Here is a 24522-nt window from a genome sequence, read left to right as displayed (position 1 = left end):
TGGGGAGCCATTCTTTCTAGTACCTCAAAATTTTTATCTCACAAACATGTAAATTTGAAATTCTATGATTTAAAATGGATATTTATGGGGCTGGGGATGTGGCTCAAGCGGTAGTGCACTCGCCTGGCATGCGGCCTGGTTTCGATCCTCAGCACCACATACAAACAAAGATGTTGTGTCCGCCGAAAACTAAAAAATAAATATTAAAAAATTCTCTCTCTCTCTCTCTCTCTCTCTCTCTCTCTCTCACTCACTCACTCTCTCTTACTCTCACTCTCTCTTTTAAAAAAATGGATATTTATGACATGAAATATGAAAAGAATGGGATAGTTTAGATATGTTTGGCTCAAAGATGTGAGGAAGGCGTGTAAGAGTCTTGAGGTTCATGTGGGTATCATTAATTCTCATGATGAGACACACCTGAGAGTAGAATGCAACGCTAATGAAATCATAGAATTTTTGAATTGTGAGAAGGCAGTAAATTGCCCAAGAGCCCTCTTAGTTTAGAGAATCTAAGGATCACAGATATATTCAAGTCACTTACTCTTAAGATCAGTTGTCTTAAGTCATTGGTTGAAATAGGACTCCATCTTTTGATCTTTCTTACAGTGTCCGTATCAGTCAGTGTTTTTAAAAATTAATTTTATAGTTTTCAATTTATTAATCAAAATTTGGGTTACTAAAACTCTATTCATTGTTCCCACGCCATCACATGTACTAGTTTTTAAGTTTACCTTGTGGTTCTTAATAATATATATAGATAAATCAAGTAGATAATTAATTTCTTATAGTATCAGGCGAGCATTTATTAGTTTTAATGTTTGCAGACATATTATAGGTCATAGCGTTGATCCTCAAGGAAAAGTCAACTGTATGATGTGCATGGAATAATGCTTTGTTAATGTATATGACCAACACAATGAAATATACTAATAAAATTTTCAACTTTACTGGGTAATAAAGAGTGAAGAAATCAAAATCAACACATGCTATTATTGTATACCAACCTGTTTTGAAAGCCTAAAATATCTAACATAATTTTGACCAAATTTAAAAAAGGAAAACTATTAATACATTAGGCAAATTAATCTATGAATTCAAGTAAGACCTTAGATGAAAAGAAAGGGATTTGACATTGTACCGTGTAGTTCTAAAAGCCATGCTGGGTTTTTCTGTTTGAATTTTAAAAATAGGGACTAATTAGATATTATCCATCTAGATAGAAGCAGAGAAATATCACTGTCAAAAATGTTAAATAACTGACATACAACCACAAAAAGAAAAATAAACACGAGACAAATCTTTAAGATTAGAGCAACAAGTAAGAATAGGCCAATGGGATAATGCTTTTTTTTTTTTTTGATAAGGGAACTTAAATGTAATGATAAAAATTACTGTGAACTCTTTTGCCCTTTTTTCATCTGTTCAAGGGAAAATGTTTTGTTAACCACTTAATTTAACATTTTTATTTTTATTTATCAGTAAATAATCAATGCTTTGTAGGAAATAATTCCAGAGTGAGAAACCTCACTGATTTCTTCTGTTACTACATGTGATTTTACTATTTTTGGCAAAAATTGACAAAATTTACTCTTGGATTTTTTGACTTCTTAATGAGTTATTCGAATTTTCCATTATATTTTTCTTTTTGGAATTATAAGTTTTGTGTTAAATATCACAGGTTAGCTGCCTGTGTTTTGTGATTATATTTTGTTTACTGAAGAGAAATAGTTGCTAATGTGTATGTTATCCCACCTTAAGTTTTATTTTAAATTATGTTGTAATTAAAGCATAAATTCTCACCAAAATTCTACATTATCTTTGGATTAAATCTTGAAATAATTTTTTTTATGTTTTTCAGTAATAATTGAGTCTATGAATAACCTACCTCCAGTTAATGAGGAAACTGTGATTTTTAAAAGTGATCGACAAGCAGCAGGAAAGGTTTGTAAAATTCAATTCCTACAAATTATTGTGTGTCTTTTTTTTTTTTTTTACTTCCCCTATTGGAGCTAAGAAGAGTTTATTAATTTTAGTAGATGAGCAATCTAGAGCTCTCATGTTTAATATATTCTTGATTTCCTTCAGTCCTTTATAAATCTGTAAATTGGTTTTATACTGCTATCTTTGCTCCATGAGTCACCGAAGACACACACATAGCATTCTTACCAGGTACTTTGCTAGGCTATAGGTATACATACTGAATAAGACACAATTCCCTGCCCTCCTAGTTTGCAGAGCTGAGTGAGGAAGACTTTCCTTAGGGTATTAGTTCTCAATCAATTTTGGTTTGTGAGTCCCAGTGAGTTTGTGACTCTTTTAAAGTTTTTAGATTTTGGCCTTCTCAGGTAGAAGCCAAGAGCAGAGTCTGTTTCAAGTGGAAAAGATTTCAGGGACAGCAGTGAAGTGTCACTGTAAGTACCCTCTAGGGAACTATGAATATGTGTATTTTCAATGCCACCATAAGGTTCGGTCCCTTTAAACATTTTTCTTTTTTTGAACAGAGTATGTAACCCAGGGCATTTTACCAATGAGGTATGTTCCCAGCTCTTTTTATTTTTTATTTTGAGACAGGTTCCAACTAAGTTGCTTAGGGCCTTTCTAAGTTGCTGAGGCTGGTCTTGACTTGGGATCTTCCCATCTCGGCCTCCTAGTCACTAGGATTACAGGCATGTGCCATCACGCCCAGGCCTTTTAACATCTAAGTAGTGGAACAACCTGCATGTTCATCCTTAATGTGAAAAACCACATACTTCACTAAGCATATAGGCAGTTTTGACAATAAGCATAAGATATAAAATCTAATAAAATTAAGCATATAAGTACTATCAGGCATAGTGGCACATGCTTATAATCCCAGTGGTCCAGAAAGCTGAGGCAGGAGCATCCAAAGTTCATTGCTAGCCTCACTAACTTACTGAAATCCTGTTTCAAAATTATAGAATGGCTGGGAATGTACCCCTGAGATCAGTTCCCAGCACCGGGAAGAAAAATGTAAGTACTAACCAAGTGTTCATTTTTTATGTGACAGTAGGGACAGAGTTTTTTATTCACCTCAATATTTCAATGAATATAATAGTTCTTTCTAAGTGTATGTGCTAATAAGTAAATGTGTATTGACTTGGGAGGGAGGGGGATAAGTAACCAGCTGTTTTCTGGTGAAATAACTTATTGGGGTTTCCCAAATGCGCAATAATTGGCGGATTCTTTTTCTTCTTTTTTTTTTTCTGTTCCAGGAGTTATACTTAGTTTACTTTAAATCAAGAAAAACCAAATATTTTAAGCTTTTAACTTACACAGCCTTTTTGTTTTCAGTAACTTTTTCTGTTGTCCATTCTAACACAACTTAGAAAGTGGTCAGGTTTTTATCAGTATCCTGCTGCCTTTCACCACCTAAATGTGTTTTTTAGGTTGACTGGCCAGTTAACCGAAGCAGTGAGTCACTCAATTGCAAAGCAGTTGGTAGAAGAAGTAATTGGAGTGAGGAACTAATATTTTTGGCATTTTTTGAGAAAGTTTGTGAGGGGAAAGAGGACTTGTTAGTGTCTAAAGGATGGTGGTGTGGCTTTTATTTTTGAAAATGGGTCTCAGAATTTTCAAATTTAGAAAGAAGTACTGAAGTATATAGTACAAACTCTGCTTACTGCCAATGCCTTTGTAAAAGATTGGAGATAGACTGACCTCTGGGTGGATTGAGAGAGAAAAGCAATGGGAAATGAGCAGATGATTGTCCCCACCAGCAGGACACATCAACGTGGGCAAGGAACCTAGATGGGGAGGAATGAAGGGACAAGAGACACGGAAGGATGACAGCAAGACAGAAATTCTGATCAAGCTGCAAACTTTTATTGTTCACACAGGGGTATTTATATGCTGGGGATGGGGAAGCTCTCTAATCAGCAATTGCTGGATGTGGGTGGTAAAACTGCCAGCTGCAAGATGTCTGACGATCCTGATAACCGCAGGATGTTCCAGGGAGATAGGTAGCTGCAGGATGTCTCCCAGGCAGGATGTCTCCCAGGGGGCTGTCAGGCTATTCTTTCCTTCTAGCCCCTGACAGATGATCATGATGGGAAAGGCTATCCATGCCCATTGGTCCCCTTTTGTAGGAGAAACCTATTTTCTTCCCTGGCAAAAATCAAAGTTTTCTTTCTGCTCTAGAGAGGAAGAAAAGGAAAAAGAAGAGCCGTAAAAAGAGGGGAGAAGAGGCAAGGGAAACATATTTCTTAATTTTCTGAATAGGACATTATTGAAGCTGAGCACTTCTTAATTTCTTTTATTATGATATTCATGATGGTTGCCTTTCTCTCTTACTAGCTAATTTTAATTTCAAAATACCCAAACACTTTGCTAATTAAACCCTCTAAACTGACATTTTATATCCCCGATATATTTGAATTTTCAGACCTTTAAGTGGGATTAATAATAATCAGCTTGTGTCATTTGTTTTTGAAAGGAGCAGTGTAAAAATATAATAGTTAGGTCACTAACTTTAGTTAGCTGGCATAAGGCTTCAAGCAAAAATTCAATCTATCTTTAAATATGCCCAGGAAGCTTTGTAAATTTGAGAAATGACAAATCATTAAAAAATATTCAATTATAAATCTGAGCACCTTGAAATGATTCCCCAAAGTAGTGGTGGTGATAGGAAGGGTTAGAATATAAAACAAACCAGTGACCAAGATATGAAATGGATGTGCTTTAATCTTGTTAGCTATCTTATCTAGATACATAACATGAGCCATTGCTCATGCTTTCTTTGTCCTCTGCTCTTCAATAACAACAAAATTAATCAGCCACAGTGATATTTTATGTTCTTTGTAGCCCATCCCCACCCTGTATTGGAGATTGAACCCATAACTTTATGCATACTAGGCAAGTGCTCTATCACTGAACACATCCCCAGCCCTCCTTATTTTTTTATTTTGAGACAGGGTCTCACTAACTTGCCCAGACTGGCCTTAAATCTGAGATTCTCCTGACTCATCCTCCCAAGTCCCTAGGATTACAGGCATGTGCCACTATACCCAGCTTCTTTATCTTTTTAAAATTCACTGACACCCACATCATAAATATTTATTTTTTGCATTTAGCTTGTCTGGGATCTTTTTTGTTCCCAGAAAGAATTTTGTATTTTGATAATTATCAAGTTCCCTGATCATTGAAATATTTCTTAACCAGACTTTTTGGGTATTTACCAAAAAAGTCACAAGGAATTATCACAATTAATCCATCCATTGCACTGCAGTTCAGAAGCAAGGATATTTTTTCCTTCAGTACATTTTAAAACTGAGAGAAAACTTGATAAATTTGAGCAAAATTGACCTGAGAACTCAATTTCATTTCCTTCCCACCTCCCACTTCCATCCCCACTAATGTCAGGAGGACAATCTCAGATTACTATTTCTAGATTTGCCCTTTGATTCCCGTAATGATTGATTCTCTTTGGTAAGTATTGGGATCTATTTCCCTCTCAAATACCATTGGCTAAGGAACTTTTACTGATTTTTTTTTTAAAAAGATCAGTTTATATTGACAGTCTTTGTAGGTAGGATATGATGGGTTCCTGAAGGTCTCCATGTTATATGGATGCAGTGTTGTTTTTTTTTTTTTTTTTTTTTTTGCCTCTCTCAGTTCTCATGGATACTTCATGTTAACTTGTGATCTGATACACACAATGATTGAAGTTATCACTTGATTTGACCAGTGACTTGGGATACCCTGCCTGTCTACATTCTTTCATTTTTGTTAATGTTTAAAAAAAATCACAAAATGATTGATATAAGACAATCCTGAAAGGGTGTGGAGATTAATTTTCCTCACTTTCATTCACCTTCTCATAGTGTAGTAAAAAATTGGCTCAGTAGAACAGGCCAGCAGCATATTAGAAGGCTTGGCCTTCTACATGCACAGTCTTCCAGTGCTATTCCTGGTCCTGGAGATTGCTGGATGTATTTCTTGTTACTTAGAGAATCTGTGACTTACTAGTCCCTCTTAGACTGACTTTTATGTGTGTGACATGGTGTGTTTGTAGAGAGGGAGAATAGGGTGGTGTTCATTCTCCCTACTAGAGTGTTTTCTGTGCCTGTCAGTCTGCTGGCTCAGGCAGGCCCAGCACATACACTTGCTGGGACTTTGGCCATGCTGTATACAAAATGTCTAAGCCCAGTCTATCCTGTGGAATGAGAATTTGAGGGACTGCATACACTTCATTAATACTGTGTTCCTCAGTTTTTCCCCAGCAGATTCCATGTTATATTTGTACCATGTTGTGGTAGTGGTATATGTTAACCTCTGTGTGACAGAAATCCTTTGTATGAGCACTTCTACTACAGAATATGTACTATTGATTAAGGTATAAAGCTGCTCAACCACCTCAAAGTAAATGTCTCCATTGTTACTATCCTAAATTTTTCTTTTCACACTCTCCTTGCAGTGTGTTACTTGTTTTGCTTTTATTTCAAATTAAGTTTTTTGGAAATTACAAAGTTCCCAAAGTTGAGTGGAATTACTAAGGAGGGATATAAATTACTCATTGTAGAACTATATGAGAAGACATGGGCTGGTCTGAGCTCTGCTGTGTTTAAAGTTTCTCCTCATAGTTTAGCAATCAGATATATCTATATTTTGCAGTTGACAGTTACTTAAAATATTATCAAATTCTTTTTTTTTTTTTTAATAACTGTTTGCTAAATTGCTTAAGTAGACTTGGCCAAATTTCCTGTGACTGATTGAGGTAGGGGTACAGGTCAATATTGGTGCATGCCACATATCAATTTCACAGTTCAACTTTCGGTTTCCTCTTGAATGTGGTATTATTTCACTTAAAAACTTTATGATGATTTCACTATAGTTGTGGCTCATAAGCACTTCATTGTCTAAGAATTTGAATGTCATTTACATTTTAGTTCAAACCAGACTCTTTATAACCCTGTTGACATAATTTTTTTTATAGATAGGCATGTGCCACTGTGTCAGCTAGAGGTCTTTTGTATTTATATAAACCTCTCAAAGATGATTTGTTGTTTTATTAGATCATTTGTTTTACTTTTAAAATTTTTTATCAGTTCTAAATTATGTTAATTCAGAATACATTGGCATTTTAATTGCTTTTAATGCTACTACTTGTTTTTAGGGTATAATAACCTTCAGAATGGTGTACCTTGCTGTGTTAGATGTTTTATGCCTTAGTGAAAATGAACAAAAGCTGGAATACTATACTGTGTATTACAAAATGAGAAGACTTAATATCAGAATCAAAGATTTGATAAAATAGACACTTTCCAGTTGGTATAAATTGCCCAAGGATTTAGTAATTCACATCAGTAGTTTTAATAATTATCATATTTGTTTAGTAATTTACATCAATAGCTTTAATAATTATCATATTTCGTTCTGATAATTCAGCTTCTTCCAAATCAGTTTTTAGAAGTTTTTCAAAATTAGAGAGAGATGTACATATGAAGACGTCCATCATGGCATCATGTCTTCTATTGGACAACTTGGAAGCTGCCTGAAGATATAGTAATGAGACATTAATAAATTGTGCTATATAGCCATTAAAATTATATACTTAACTGCTTTTTAAAAAGTCATGGTTTAATTTTTTAAAATGTCTAACACTCTATGGAAACAGAAGAGTTGATCTGCAGAAGCTTACTTTAGTTTCCCAATTATAAAAGTACAAATGCAGATAGCATCTTAAATTCAAAAGTTACCAGTTATAATATTTGTACCTTACAACTTAAATGGACAATACTTTTTAAATTTCATTATTTACATCTATAAGGTAACCACTATAATGATTTTAATTTGTTAAGAAACAAGCTTAGAAAAAATTTTTATAAGTAAATTTGGGATAAGCTGCATTTATAATCAAAATATGAAGACTGAGTATATAAACAGTATAAGGGTAAGTTCATTGCCCTAACATTTTCAAAATTATCTTATTTTAGCAGCTACAAGTGGCATTTTTCAAAAGAAATATTGCTAACATTTCAAATCATTTTCCATGTTAAAACGGACCTTTATGCTTCTTCTATTTTGTAGATATTTGAAATATTTGGACCTGTTGCACATCCGTTTTATGTGTTACGATTTAATTCTTCAGATCACATTGAAAGTAAAGGTATTAAAATCAGGGAGACTATGTATTTTGCTCCATCAATGAAAGATTTCACCCAATATATATTCACAGAAAAACTAAAACAGTAAGTACTTTATTGACATATTAGTTCTTTATTTATCTAACATTTAAGAATAATTCTACGATTTGTTATCACATTTTATAGGTAGAAATCGTTTGTATCTTTTGTTCCAGATGTAATGATAGCCCACTGGGAGAACATTTGTATTGTGTAAATTTTATGAATTCTAGTTCATTGTTTTTTCATTATGTTCTGTATGTAACTACTTCAACATTGGTATTTTGATTTTAAAATGTTTCTTTAGATTTTAAATAAAATTCTGTTTGGTTTACATTCATAGGGTTAACTATTTAATAAAACTAAAATATTCACCAAGAAAAAAAGTGACTAAATTTTAGATTGCTTATAATTTGTAAATTTATGGAGAGAGACAATTAAAATATGTCAATGCGAAGTTGAATGTAAAGCTGTGGTAAAAAGATTGACCTCTCCAACAAATTAGTGGCCTCCATTTTGTCTATATATATGCAGAATGATCCCTGTAGTATGTGAGTCACAAAATTTTTGCCTAATTGTACTCTTTCTGGTTTATTGTCTATTTTGCAAGTATTGTGTTGGCAAGTGTTAGCTGTATAGCTGATTTATATCAGTAGAACTTACTGTGATAATTATATAATTTAATCTCTTCTTTTATTTTCTCTTTTTTTTGGAAGAGTGGTGGTATAAGGATTGAACTTCAGGGGGTTCCCACTGTGCCCACCCTATTTTAACTTTTATTTTGAGAAAAGATCTCACTAAGTTGCCCAGGCCCATGTCAAATTGAAATCCTCCTGCCTCAGCTTCCTACGTGTCTATGATTACAGCATGTGCCAGCAAGCCCAGCTCATAATTTAATTTTTTATCTAAACATGGTATATGAGTTCAAGTAGGATAGGTTTTTCTATAAAAATAAGTTGAGTGCTTTGAGAAAGCTGTAATTAACTACAAAAATATAGTCAAATTAGGAATGGAAGAAGACCACAGAAGAGGGAGGCAGAGAGGGTTTTAAATCCAAAAAGACTTTGCACTTTGACACAGATTTGTAAGTTTTAGCTCTCCTGTTATAGGAAATCTGAAATACAGGCTATGTATTTTTAGATGTAGTTTTTCAAGGAAATTTAGTCCGTGGGTAACGTTGGGTCTTCCTCCAAAGTATTAGTACATGCTGCAAAGCTTAAGGTCTCTATTCCACTTCCAAGTTAAATTAAGTCACTGAATTTCTTTAGTTATTTCAGAGGTGAAATTTGTAGTCTTTAATTGATTAAACTCATGTTTAAGAAGATCATAATTATCTGAAAGATAATTTTGTTCAATCTCTTCAGATTGTGTAAGGTTAATTTCCCTAAATAACTGCTAGCAGGAAAGATGAATTAAATAGACATTAAGTCATAAAGGTTTTAATATGTTTTAAAATAATGCTTTAAATAATTAACATTTCCATCTGCTATGGATATCAAGATGCTGCTGTGTTTATACGATATTCTTAGCCTTTAACAATAAATATTTTAGCTTAACACAGGTTGTTGGAATGTTTTCTGAAAATGTTTATTAAATAGGAATAAACTATAGAATTGGAAATTAGATCGTCCTGCATAAACCCCATTGATGGTGCACTTTGGTGTCTCTCATGGGAACTCTGTGCACTACTTAACTTACCAGCCTAACAAAGGCTAATTTAATTTAAGCTTTCCATATACTGTCTGTTAAAAGTGCTTTCAGAAATGTTGTCTGATTTTTCCTTTAGTGGCTTTTTGATTTCCTGTGGTAGATGTACTAGTTGGGGAATTTTTCCCAATTACATATTTGAACTCCAGGCTAAGCCATTTCAGGTCATGAGATGTCATATATTCCAAAAGGAATATTGGAGCTGTGTTAAATGCACAGATTGTAAAATGACAATTGAATAAATAAGTACCTTATTTAACTGATAAAAAATACATCATATATAATGTCAAAGATTCAAGTCAAATATTTAAAGCAAACTTGATGTTTATTTTGTGCCACCATACTGACATCTGTGCATTGATTTTAGTGGCATTAATTCCTGAGACCCTCACTCATTGTCTAGTTTAAAGCAATGAGAAAGAACATCCAGTCACAGTACTTTATAATATTTTAGTGCATTTGAATAACTATATTGCCTGAAGTCATGGAAGTAATAAGATTAAAAAGGTAAGATTTAAAAGTGAGGTTTAAGAAATTATAATCATATTCATTATATGTACTTTTCTTGGTTTTATAGAATGTGAAACTTTTCCACCAGGAGTAATTAAGTTTCAGCTCCATTTACTCCTTCCACATACACCTCTGATTATTCTGTCCTTCTGAATTTTCAGTGTTTCTTCTCATCCTCCTCAAATTAGTCTTTCTTTCACTTTGAGAATCCCTGTTGAAATAAGTCTAGGCCACTTAATAATTGTTGAAATAAGTCTGGGTTACTTACAGTCAGTCAGAATGAGGAGAGAAGGATTTAAATCAATAGCTCTAGCATTAGATCTGTAAAATGCTAGAAAAGGGAACACTTCATATCTTTGCATCTGTAGCTGCTTGAGTGACTTCTGATTTGTAATTGATGTTGAACAAACATTTCCTGAACAGAGTTTATGCAAACTTCAGGTATCACAAAAGTAAAACCATGTTTATCTGCACACCACAATCTTGGTTTCTCTTCTTAATTCCCTAATTCTAATACTTAAATGGGTCCAAATTTTGTAGTTTTCTTATGAGATTCTCATATTATCTGAAATAAGGTAAAGGACACATAAATGGTCTTTTGTTTTTTGCTATTTTCATGTATTGCGAAATTGCCAGTTGCGCTCATCTTCTTTATTTTCCATACTATTAATGTTATATAAGCACTGCTAACAGCATATTTTTGATAAGTACTTTTTAAATTTGTTTATTAAAATTCTTTTTTCAGGGATAGGGGGTCAGATGCATCATGGAAGAATGATCAGGAACCACCACCAGATGTAAGTATTAAGCTTATTACTGAATGTTTTATAAAGTAGGCATGACTTAAGTCTAATACATTTTTAAAAAATATCCCCTCATTTACCTTGTGTTTCCTGTTGTATTAACTTTGTTGGTAACTGGTAAAGGCATTATTTTATTTTATTTTGAAAGTTTTTATTTTTAGTAAGTTTTTCATTGTTTTAGTAAATTCTTCAAATGGGACATGAAAACATTATTGTGAAGCTTTTGATAATATGCACCCTTCATATAAAATCATTAGAGACTTACCTACCTCCCCATTTTTTATAGCATAATTACCTTTCCGAAACAAGATCTCCTTGATTTATATTTTTATATCTATTCCAACAAGGCATGGAACGATGGGTTGATACTCTAGTCTGTTTAGAGATGTGAAATTAATTTGGGGGTAATATGTAAATGAATTAATTATTTAGTAGAGTTATTTGGTTTAACTCTCCATGGAGATATTAAAGCAGATTTTCTTGTACTCAGTTCTGTAAAATTTTTTCAGTATTATTGATTTTTGGTATTTGAAGATTCAGATAATCATTTTAGATATTCTCAAGTAATGCCAGACTCATGGTGTGTATTAACTTCTAATTTTGTTTTGAGGTAGTTTTATACCCACATAGAGAATTTTATACAGGTATGAGTCACTTGACCAGGGAGGGATCTTAGCTTATTATCCACATTGAAATGGGATTATGTTTTCTAGTTAACATGTACACATGTAATGCTCTGTATACTCACTTAACATTCTCTGGTAGGTTTAGAGCATTTTGTTTCTCAAATTCTGTTTCAAAAGTGTTTTGGAGATTGAATCAGATCTTGAAATATATCTCTTGTGAAATTCAGATATTCTAATACATGCCTATTATTTCCACACTAAACATGGAAGTTACTAATTGTGATAATGTAAAGTGTTTATGAAATTGGTTTCATAAAAGATTAATGACAAAATGAAATCCCACGTGCTTCATGATGTTTATTTTTTCCAGGTGGCAGGCTGGATCATGAACTGTGTTGGGATTGGATTTTGTAGTATTTGTTGATGACATTTTGTAGTTCCGAATTATTGCCTGATATTGATGGTTGATTAGAATTTGTGAGGCCTAAAATAAATTATGTGCCCTGAAAATAGGAAGCTTTAACATATAAAAGAAAATTTGAGAGATAATGTACTATGAAAATGTTGGAGATGCATTAAGGTCCTAAAAATCACTCAGGAATACATCTTATTTTATATCCATTTCTAACATAAACATATGAAATTTGTAACTGAATAAATGTTTAATGAATGCAGATTTGAAAACAAGGAAAAGTAAATCTTAGCAAAATTTTACCAACGTAATCTCTCTAAAATAAACTATTCCAAATTAAAATTCTTTATTTCTTCCCTCTTGCTTTGAGATGATGCATGGATATTTAAAATGGCACAATAATGTTATTAACTTCTCCAACCTTGTCTCTTTGATTTTGCTGTATAAGAAGCTTTCACTTTGCCTTACAGAATCCTTTTGACTTTTTTTACACACCATATACTTCAGTGCCTCTGCACATATCATTCCCACTTCCTGAAGATTTCCTTTCCCTTATTTTCCCAGCTAACTCATGAGATGTTTATCTTGGGTTATTTTTACCAAGAAGGCTTTCTTCCTTTTTTTCCTCTTTATCCAACCCCATAATACTTACTCATTGTATTGCTGGTTTATTTGTTTTCTCATTTGACTAAATAGTTTCAAAGAAATAAACGTCTTCCATCTGATCTTAGTACTTTCTGGTGTCTGATGGATGCCAGATTCAACCTGAGTTTTAAAATCTTAATACATTAAGATCAGTAATAAAAAAAAAATGTATCTTATATTTGAAGGTACTAAAATTTAGTTGATGTGTTTGAAAATGATAATGGTAGGTATATGGTCTTAGTGGTTCATGGAGGATTTTATCTGGAAAATATTATATTATTTCAGCAAGAGCATACTGAAAATGCCATACAGAGACATTTACATCTATTATATTTCTTCCTTTAAGTGTGCACATACGCCTACATGTTTTCTAGTGGTAGTAGAAAAGCAATATACCTGAACTAAAGATATCATGACATAAATCTTGATTTTCTGACAGGTGTAGAATGGTGAATTCCAATTCCCCGTAAAATGTGAATTTTACGCTAGTAATTTGAAATAATTTCCTCTTAGAATTTAGATCACATAGTTCTGTGTCTGGTTTTGAAAGCCAGGGAAGGGAAAGAACACAGTGCTGCATCTGGTGGGAGTGGATCTACATAACATCCCCATGATTTTTTATGCCCTTACTTTGTCTTATTTTATATTTATTGGTTTTACTGTAACCTGTTAAGAGTGTAGAATAAGACTGGCATATAATGGTTATATTAATGTTTTTAAATAAATGAGTCACAAAGCAATGTTTTATTTTTATATTGGATCTGATGGTGTGTGAAATTTTCTTAATCTTAATTAATCAATTATTATTTTGACATCCTTTGGCAACTGGCATTATGATCAATCTTAAGTGTAAGTTGGAGGTCAGTCTTCTGGCCAGGCAGTACCCACACCTGATGATGTAAAGTTACCTACCCAAAACTTTCTAGGAATTAATAAACCTTGATTGATGGTTTAACAGCTTGATTAATGATTAAGCAGCTTTATTAATGGCCTGTATTAATGAAGTCTTTAGGCAATTGTCAAAAACAAAGAAACTTGACTTTTTAAGATTTCTAATTAGTTGAGATATTACTGGAAAATATTAAGTACTGAAAGGAGAAACTTGTCAAGGTCAGTTGCTATGCTAAATAATAGGTCTTACAGGTTTGTTCTAAGTCTCTAAGTATGAATTGACAAATCTGTGTGATTTAAATCTACTTTCATCTGCAAGGCCTTAGACTTCAGTGATGATGAAAAAGAAAAAGAAGCCAAACAGAGAAAAAAATCTCAGATTCAAGGCCGGAAAAAACTCAAATCTGAATTTAATGAGCCAGGTGAGTGAATATAATATGTAGTCTTTATTTACATTCATTTAGATCTATATAGGTTTATCTGTAATAAAGCTGAAAGACATTTCTATGTTCTGTGTTACTTTCTGGCATCCAGGAATTATTGGAGAAATTGTGCAACATGGGATATGGGTGGGTGAGAGTCACAAGGGAATAGTTAGTGATAGCTTTTTAAAATTAAACTTTTTGTGATATAAGAAATAATAGGAGACATGCTGCATACTTTTTACCCAGTTTCCTCCAGTTGTGACATCTTGTAAAATTTGGTAGTACAATATCACAGCCAGGATTTTTGACATTCATGCAGTCAACATACATAACATTTCCATCACCAGCAAGCTCCCTAGGTTTCCTTTTTATAGTCATATCCATTTCCTGCTATCTTGCTTCCTTAGCTTATACCACTTACCTGTTATTCATTTCTCTAAAAAAAAGTGTCATGTGAAGAATGTTATGTAAATGGAGCTATATAGCATGTTAAAATTAGGGATTTGATTTTGCCAGTGACTGTAATTTTCTTGGCATCCATCCAGGTTGTTATAGTTATTATTATAGATACACTTAATAGATTTTTTTCCTTTTCATTGAATAGTACTATTCCATGTTGGGACTATACCACAGGTTGTTTAAACATTCATCTAATTGAAGATATCTGAGTTGTTTGCATTTTTTGTTCATTTGGGCAAAGCTGCTATAAATATTTGTATATAGATTTTTGTGTGAAAACAAATTTCCATTCTTCTGGGACATATACACAAAAATGTAATTGCTAAGTTATATGATAGTTGCATTACATACTTAGTTTCTTAAACTGTCATGCCCTTTTTTTTTGGTTTGGTGGTACTATTTTATATTGTCATCAGTAGTAACACTGGTGACTCAGCTTCTCTGCATTCTCACCAACATTTAGTGTTGTCATTTTTAATTTTAGGTGTAAGTGATCTTTAATTGTGGTTTCAATTTGCACTTTTCTAATGGCTAATAACATTGACCGTCTTTTCATGTGGTCAATTTTAACTATTTACCCTCTTTGATGGTAATGTTTATTCATGTTTTTCTCTATTTTCTAATTGTATTTCTGTTATTTTCCTTTTGAATTATTTGAAGTTTTTAAAAATAAATTTTTGTATTTGAGTCCTTTGGCAAATATGTACTTTATATATAATTTCTTCAGTTTGTAGCTTGTCATTTCATCCTCTTAAAAGGGTCTTTTACAGAACAAAAGTCTTTAGTTTTATGAAAGCCAAATATATCAGATTTCATTTTATAAAGTCTAATAACTTCTTGCCTAATCATAGTAAAGATTTTTTCTTTTTTTCTCTACAGTTTTGTAGTCATCTGCTTCACATTTTATATTCATGATCCATTTTGAGTTAAATTTTGAATAGGATAAGTGATTTGATTGATGTTGGTTCTTTTGCTTATAGATGTCGAATTGTTTCTTTATCATTTGTTGAAAAACTGTGATTACTCCAGTGAATTCCTTTTGAGGTTCATCAGAAATTATTTGGCTATATTGTGTTGATCTGTTTCTGGCTTCTCTGTTCTATTCCATTGTTATGTATCTATACCACAGTCTTTATTATTGTACTTAATACTAAGTCTTGAAATTGGCTAGAGTGACACCTCCTACTTTCTTTCTCTTTTTTAGAATGATTTTTAGCTATTCTAGGTCATTTGCCTATCCTTACAAATTTTAAAATAATCTTCTCTGTATTGACAAAAAATCTTGCTGGAATTGTAATAGCAATTGCAGTAAACATATTAATTAATTTTGAAAGAATTGTCATCCAAGCTCCGCTGACATTCCATGAACATGGTACACAGTTTTGTTTATTTAGACGGTGTTTGATTTCTTTTCATTAGCATTTTGTAGTTTTCAGAACACAACCCTAAAACGTTTTTCCAGTTGATTTTCTTGAGTGTTTTGCACTTATCTATCATCAAGTTCTCTGATATTTCCTTGTTCCCTGTATTCTGTTTTTGAACTCATCCATCAATTTTTTAAGACTTTCTTTTTTTTTTAACATATCGGTATTAGGTTCATTATAAAATTGATTTGTGAATAAGACTAGAGACACATTCATGTGCAAGTTTTTTTTTGTTGTTGTTGTTTGTGCGTGGATGGATATGTTTTCAACTAATTTGAATAAATACCAAGAAACAAGATTGCTGTACCATATGTTAAAAGTAAGCTTAGTTATGAGAAAAACTTACAAATTGTCTTTCATAGTGACTGTACCATTTTGCTTTCCTGTCAGCAATGTATAGGAGTTCCTGTTACTCCATAACCTTGCCAACATTTGATGTTCTCAGTGCTCTGGATTTTGACAATTCTAATAAGTGTGTAGTGGTATCTCATTGTTTTAATTTGCACTTCTCTGTTGATGTATAACAGCCTCTTTTCATATGCTTATTTGCCAACTGTATATCTTCTTTGGTTAGGTGTCTCGTGTCTGTTAAGGTCTTTGGCCTATTTTTTAATCAGATTCTTATTGTTGAGTTTTAAGAATTCTTTGTCTATTTTTAATAATAGTTTTTTAAAATCAACTGTGTCTATAAGTTGTTTTTTTAACATCATTTTCTTGACATTGTCTTTCAGAGAGCAGAAAAATTTAATTGTAATGAAATTCAGCTTATCAGTGATTTTTTTTTTTTTTTTACATTTAGGTCTGTGGTACATGTTGAATTAAATCTTATGAAGGGTTAAGGTTTCTGTCTTTTCTTTCTTTCACAGATTCTATTTCATTCACAGATGTCTAGCTGTTTCAACACCATTTGTTGAAAATCGCCTTTGGGCCATTAAAGTACCTTTTGTCAAATATTAGCTGAGTATATAAATTCATATACTATAAATATTTGCATAGGTCTATTTCTGGGCTCTCTCTTTTGTCTTGTTGATCTGTTTGTTCTTTCTCCATAGCACATTGTTGTGTCTACTGTAGGTTCATAGTAACTCTTGAAGTTGGGTAGTGTTAATCCTCTAGTATTGTTCTTCTCCTTCAATATTGTTCACTTTTATTTATTTTGATTATTATAATGTTCATATCTAAAATTTCTATTCTATTTTTTATCTGAGATTTTCTTACTTTCATTTTTTAAAAGTGTGCATAACATTTCTTGTTGAAGCATTTCTGTGAAGGCATTATCTTTCTTAATTCTAATATCTTTGTATTGCTCTGGCTGGCTTTTCCTTTTTTTCTTGAGTGAAATTTTCCTTTTTTTTATGGTGAGTTAATGTTTTATTAAAGCTTGGGTATGTTGGGTATTTATGAGACTTGGATCTTATGTAAATCATATGTTTTGCTCACATTTGTCTGTTTTTCAGATACTGTTCTAGTAGGGAAAGGAAGTAGAGCAGAGCCTAGGTTTTCCTCTTAGCCTTTGTTGACACTCAAGTAGAAAGGGGTGCCTCATTACTGTAAGACAAGGGTGAAGTTCTGACACCCCACTAGATCTTCTCCAGTGCCTGGTAGGAGTAGGGAGTTATGTTGTCACTGACACCAGTAAAGGATAACCTTTTCCCACTGGGCTGAGGGAAAGTCCTGACTCTGCTGAGTCTTTTCCTACACCACCTCAGTGCACAAAGGGAAGAACACAGTGCTGCTGCTGGTGAAGGTGGAAGTTTTGGCTCTGTGTGCTCTCCACCATCACTCTGAGGAGGTTTTGTTACTAGGGCCATGCTCACTCTGACCCTGACACTGTCCTGGCAGGATGATTGGGTGTTTCATTACAGGTGGTCAAGGGTAGAAGTCCGGGCTGTCTGCTCACCTTTGAGAGTATAAGTGGCATGGTGCTATGGTTGTTTCTGTGGTGTTTGGCTGGAGTCACTGTCTTCAGTGTTTTCTGTCTTGCTTTCTCCCAATCCTTGGGCTTTAAGTTTTACTTTTTCAATTTATTTAAAATTGACAACTTCAAATTTAACATTGTTTTAACTGCCGTATTTTGGTAATTTTTTTAAAAAGGCATTATTAAAATTTCAAACCGTGCTTTTTGGTATTTTAATTTTGGTTTTATGTATATATTTTTTTCCCCACTCAAAGGTGAAGATTTTGCTGAAGTTCATCAGAATTGGAATGCTTATAGCCCTTCTTCAGAACATTCAAAAGGATATCGCAACAGGGAATTCACACGAGGATTTTCTAGGGGTAGATACCCTCGATCTTGCCACAGCAGGCCTCCAGCTCAGCAGTTTTATAATTCAGAACATATGGTATCTCAAGAGACTTTGGGATTTCCACCTCAGAGACAAGATAATCCTATTATGCCACAATACCCCTTTCCTCCGCCTGTGTTTGACATGCATAACTTTCCACTCCCTCCACCACCTCCATCTGTAAACATGGGTTGGGCTGCACCTAACATGGCACCTCATCCAATGCTTAACTTACCATACTCCTTGCCCCCGCCTCCCCCTCCTCCACCACTACCTCCTCCACCCACTCCTGGAGATAGTAATTCTTCTCATTTTGGATCTTACTATTAGGTGCATGTATGCATTTCCAGCGAAATGTAAACTTCTCATATGCTGAGGATTTTTTTTTAAGGAAAAGAAAGTGATTATGGAACTAGATTTTTAAAAACACTGTAAAAATACTAAATGTTTCAGTTGTAAGTTGATATATATATTTGTAACTTGTGAAATTGTATTCATTGGAAAATTTCAGCTTAAATATTTGGGGTGAAATCCAATTATGTAATATTTAATTAAAACTTTGAATCATGCTTTCCCCCACCTAATAGACCATATATATATATAGTCTTCGATATGGAACAGATTCCATCATGAATTAAAATATACTGAACACTCAATTGCCTTTTTTGGTATAATCTAAAAATAAGATGTTGAAGTCCTATTGAGAGTCTTTAAAAATAAACTATTTTTATAAACTTATACTTTTGGAATTGATTTTGATTTTAAATGCAGTTTAGCAGTAATTGTTTACATAAATAATTTTTTAAAAGCAATTGAGTATATAGAGGAGGAAAATTATCCTGGCAGAAGCTCTGACTATAACTAAAGTTAATATTTATTAATTATGCATAGGTAAGCTTTCATTATATATGCAGGTTTCTATTTAGAAGCATTTACTATTTAACCACTTTCACATTAAGATGTATTTAGGAATTATGTCTTCCATGTTTTCCCAGATTTTCACATACCTGGCACAGATTAGGTGCTTGATAAATATTTATTGAATGACTGAAGGAGTTGAGAGTTTTTAATTAAATAAGTGTGGCTGTTACTTTACATCAAGTGTATATGTATGGGAAATGATGGAATTTTAGAGCTAAATTAGTCTAAACTATTTTTCATTTAATAAATGAGCCTTACTAAGGGTTTCAAAAGGCTCAGTAATTTAAGTCATTTAGCTACTGAGATAGCAAGAAGTTGAACCTAGGTTTTTCCCTCAGGTTAGCACTTTCATTAAATTGATACTTCACAATATTTTCATTCCTTAACATACTTAGAAAATATTTATATATATTTGTGTGGCACATGATCTGAAAGCCACTTATCCCAAACCCATGGACTTACCTTGCATTGAGATCCCACCTTTCCCTGTAAACTAAGGGAACTCTGCAGGATTTTTTAGTACACAAGTTGAGAAGTGCCACCTTGGTATACTTGGACTTGATCCTATTTGTATTTTCCTCATTTTTCCTTCCTAAAATGTTTTTGTAACTTCTCTTTAGAAGTTTGCTTTTTAATTTATGACATTGCCTTTTTCTGGTTGGTAGATGTGTCTGGTTATAGAAATAAATGAGATTAACCCATGTTTTCATTTAGTTTGGTACCTTTAGCCACTTAGGCCCAATATGCCTCTCTTCCTGTAGTTGATTCAGGGCTTTTGCAACTTTGAGGTACCTAGAAATACCTGAGTAGTTTGTTAAAGATAACATTCTTATACTTTATCTCCTGAATTTGTTCTTAGTTTGCAAATATTTTAGGATAAATAAATTTCTTCAACTTTGTGCCCATTCATTCTGGAACTTCATTGAGTTCTGTTTGGCTAGTAGTAGAGATGTGGGGTTTGTGGCAGCAAAAAAAAAAAAAAAAACTTAAACCACAGTGGGTGGGGGGATTTGTATCTTTGGTCCTCTTTTGTCAAGTACATTTGTCTTTGGAGTTTAAAAAGAAGAATCCAACTACTATGATTTTATTGTTTTCCTCCCAGAATGCATGTGTTTAAGCTTAATGCCCATCGTAGGAGTGTTAAGAGATGAGACCTTTGGGGATGCTATTGTATCATGAAGGCTTCATTCATTAGTGGATTAGTGCCTTATAAAAGGCTGGAGGATTGAGGGCTGCCTTAGTTCTCTTGTGCTCTTCCATTTCTCCCACTGTGTGAGGACCCCATGTTCTTCCCTGGCAAGGATGGGGCAGTGAGACACCACCTTGGAAGCAGAGCAGGCCTCACCAGACACCAAAGAGGCTGATATCTTCATGTTGGCCTCCCTGCTTCCAGAACTGAAAACTGAATTTCTATTGCTTATAAATTACCCAGAGTTTGGATTTTGTTAGAGGAGCATGAAGACTCCAACTGTAAAATGGCTACCTAAGCTAGTTTTTTTTTTTTTTTTAAAGAAGAATAACTGTTTCTTCCCTTCCTTTTTCTAGAAAAGATGGGCCCATAGTAACTTACTAGAAATAGTAAGGCAGTTTTAGAACTTAGCCACAGGACATATCTTACTTCATTCTGTGCTGCTGTAACCGAATACCCCAGACTGGGTAATTTACAATGAGCTGAAGTGTATTGGCTCACATTTACAGAGCCTGGGAAACATATCAAGGTGCTCACAACTAGCCAGGGTCTTACTGCTAACTGCTACATAAGCATGTGGCAAAAACAAGCTGATCTATACCATCATCAATCTTATTCAGAAAGTGGAGCACACCCTCTTAGGCTAAGAACTCTTAGAAGTCCCACCTCTTAACATTCCCACAATGGCAATTTCAATGTGAGCTTTGGAGGGGACTAACATGTACATTTTATAAAAGCAATATTTTGTATGGTTATGTCAAATTGTCATGTGTCTGTGTAGTGATAACCGTAAGTTATCAATACTAAAGGGACATGGGAGTAACGTGAATCATAAGCCCCAGCAGGTTGTCTGTATGGAAGTCTTGTTTGGGGCAATGAGAAGTATAGCTCGCTTTCTCATTCTCTTTCGCTTTTCCCATCCACGTTGTAATTTTTACACTCTACATACACACCTACTTCTTCCTGTGCTACTTTATGTAGCTTAGTTAGAGCTGGTGATGACATATATTTTTAAAAACTAATATGTCATTTTGGTGAGTAAGAAATGAGTAGAATTCTGAGTTCCAATTCACTGGAACTTTAAGGTATGTAATAATTATAAAGAGGTGATATTAAAATCTTCAGGCACTAAAAATGTTAGCATGTTTAAGGAGGGTTTCTTAAAATGGCAATGATGCTGTTGAGGGAGCATCTCAGACATAGTGTCATTTTTATTTATTTCCTTTTAATAATAATGGCTGGAATTTCTATTTGATTTTATCAATTTATAAATTTAAGACTAATTTTAATGTCTTTAGTTCTTTTACACTATTTCCCTTTATTGGCTTCTGTTACAGAAATGGCAGTCCCTCTCAACTGGATGCCTCAAGTCAGGGAATATGAGCAAAAGAGAAAAAATCCTTAAAAACATGTCTACTTTTCACTCTTTCCTAATCTGTGAATCTAATGCACCTAAGGAAGGCTTGAGAAGATTGTTTACTTAGGACACTATCCTTATGTACTCAGGGTTTTTAGAATTTTTCAAAAATCTGTAGTCATATGCTTCCATAAGTATAGGGAAAGTAAGTTCATATAGTATTACAGTCTTTAAATAAGAGGCAAAAAGATAAATTAATATTTTATAGAATTATTTATGTGTTCATACAATGTGTTTATAAAAGATTTATTTTGACATTGCATATTTGTCAGCGTTGATAAGCTGTGAGGTCTAAATATGAAAAATAATTTTGGTAGAATGCAAGCTGGGAAATTTAAAAGTAGTTATTTATGAGAATTCTTGTCAGATAATACTGCATTATTCATAACTTAATACATTCAGTGTAAAAAAAACCCCTACACATTTGTGTTCTTCAGATAAATTGCAAATATTCTACTGTCTGTTTTCACTCTTCACCTAGTCTGATCTGGAATGTATATGGATGCAAATTAGGATATGAAAAATACATCATGAATGTCAAAAATATCTTATGGATATGGATTATATGAATTATGTTCTAGAAAAAAAACAAAACATTTTCTGTACTGTAGTTGAAATTAAAGTTGAAAACATTTTCATAATGTTATTTATTGGACCAAAGTACTTGTTTTGAGCTACTACCAGCAACGACTTCTTATTTTTGATCTTGTGTACTAGGTACCTAAATTGTTATTACTGGGTTAAACATGTACAATTACTTAGGATCCTGGAAATGAGGATAAAATTTGTTTATCAAATGGTAAAACACTTAATAAAAAAAATTGACAATGAAGAAAAATGTTGAATGCTGTGGATATTCTGCAAAATTATATGTATACCATTATATGTATGATATCTATCTGTATGTACATACATTTGAAGGCTAGTATAAAAAGGCCTGGTTGTTGTGCATATTTTACTTGTTGACTACATTTCATTTCTGCTTATATTAGATTGATGAAATGGGAATAAACTTTGCATTATAGTACTTTGTAGTTAATCAAATTACTCTGTCCTTCAAACAGAACAAATTGATTTTGTTCATGTGGTAAAAGCTTTCTATATTGAGGATAAATGGGCTAAATATTGTTTCTAACAGAGGATGTTAGTCAAATAATAATAAAATAGAACAAATACAAACAAATCCTATTAGCATAGAATCCTTCTTACTATGTGATAAATAGACGATGGTGTTCTGTAGTATTCCAGTGATAAGATGGTCTAAAATGATCTCAGTACCAGTAGCCTATTGTACCTCTTTAACACTCTTTGTCATGTGCTCCCATGACGTACAAGAGAGCTGGGGAGCATTTGTTCTCTCCCCTCCCACAACTCTTGCAAATTATTTGTTTGATTATGTGTCATGCAGTGTTTTATCTCAGACATGATTTGGTACTGTCAGACACAATTATGGAAGCTGTCTTAGTGTCTGATTCATTCAAAGTAAATGATTAATTTTCTTCAACGGTTTGGTTTTGGTTTTTTGACTGTAATTGCTGCTATATTTGTTGGCAACAATGTAAGTTCAAATCTGTTCATCAGATTATGGGCAGAAAAGTATTTAAGGGGAGAAGAAAATAGTTTTAGGCATTACTTTAATTAATGCTTTTGAATATTGTTTTTTTTGAATTAAGGACTATTTTTATGGCTTAATCTAATGTATAGACTATGATATATTATTTTCCAAATGGAACATCTTCCTGTACCATAATTCCACAGCTCACACTTGGGGAAATGCTTTCATAGAGGGGAGCAGGCTGAAATTCATGGTAGCATACATATCTCAAACATACCTCATCTTGCTGAGAAGACAATTATTGGCTCACGGGCCCAGAAGAAATACTCAGTCTTTTGTTTTAGATTGGGAAACCTGTGTCCTTGAGTGTGACGTCTGTGGTTCCATACCTGAAGTTTTTTGGTTCCCGAATCTGTGAGATGCACATTTTTTTTTCTGGCAGAGGGGGTCTGGCTTTCATTTTGTCTCTAGTAATATCAGAAGGGAGAGAAAGAAAAGGGCTGAAATGCACAGAGGATCCCTCTCAAGGTTTCCCCCTTTTGGAGCATGGGTAGCATATATAAATATTCCCAATTTGATGATACACAGATCTTTTTTCTTAATGTTTGTTATGGACACACAAGAATATGTCTACAAACCACAGTTTGGGAAACATCAAGTTAATAAACCAAAATTCCATTCTATAAATACGTCTTTTCAATTTCTTGTAGAATTTTCATAACTGTAAGAACCTATGTGTGAACGCCTTCAAAGAACTTGGCCTAAACAATGTTAGGTTTCCAATAGCTTTGTAGGAAAAACTTCCAAATGATGGTAGCCATAAGTAGGATAAATAATTAGTGGTCTTAGATATCTAGACAATCTCTAGCATACCTTTTCTGCCCGAAAGGAAATTTAAGGTTCAGACTGTAGAAGAGAAATTCTTATACAAAAAGCAAGAGGCACTAACTTCAGCTTAATAAATTGAATTGTCTCCATTTTCCAGAACTTATTCTAGCCATATTGTGACACAAATGAAATTTCAACAAGTTCGCAAAATCTAAGGACATTCTACAAATACTAAAAAGAAAAAAGGTAGTGAAATGCAGAAAATAATTCAGAAAAGATTT

General features: G+C 33.2%; 1 protein-coding gene across 1 annotated transcript in view; it reads left to right on the top strand.

Annotated features, from left to right (window-relative positions):
* The window catches only part of Naf1 (nuclear assembly factor 1 ribonucleoprotein), a 38489-nt gene extending 15604 nt beyond the window's left edge, over positions 1-22885 (top strand). The window contains exons 4-8 of the mRNA XM_005329279.5: positions 1862-1944; positions 8050-8210; positions 11107-11158; positions 14058-14160; positions 18219-22885. Of these exons, the coding sequence (XP_005329336.2) occupies positions 1862-1944; positions 8050-8210; positions 11107-11158; positions 14058-14160; positions 18219-18661 (842 nt within the window). The 3' untranslated portion in view covers positions 18662-22885. The remainder of the gene's footprint in view (positions 1-1861; positions 1945-8049; positions 8211-11106; positions 11159-14057; positions 14161-18218) is intronic.
* Positions 22886-24522: the final 1637 nt, after the last annotated feature.

Source organism: Ictidomys tridecemlineatus, chromosome 14, assembly GCF_052094955.1.
Source record: "Ictidomys tridecemlineatus isolate mIctTri1 chromosome 14, mIctTri1.hap1, whole genome shotgun sequence".
Classification (NCBI taxonomy): Eukaryota; Metazoa; Chordata; class Mammalia; order Rodentia; family Sciuridae; genus Ictidomys; species Ictidomys tridecemlineatus.
The sequence above is the reverse complement of the archived record's forward strand: the minus strand, read 5'-3'. Positions and strand labels throughout refer to the sequence as shown.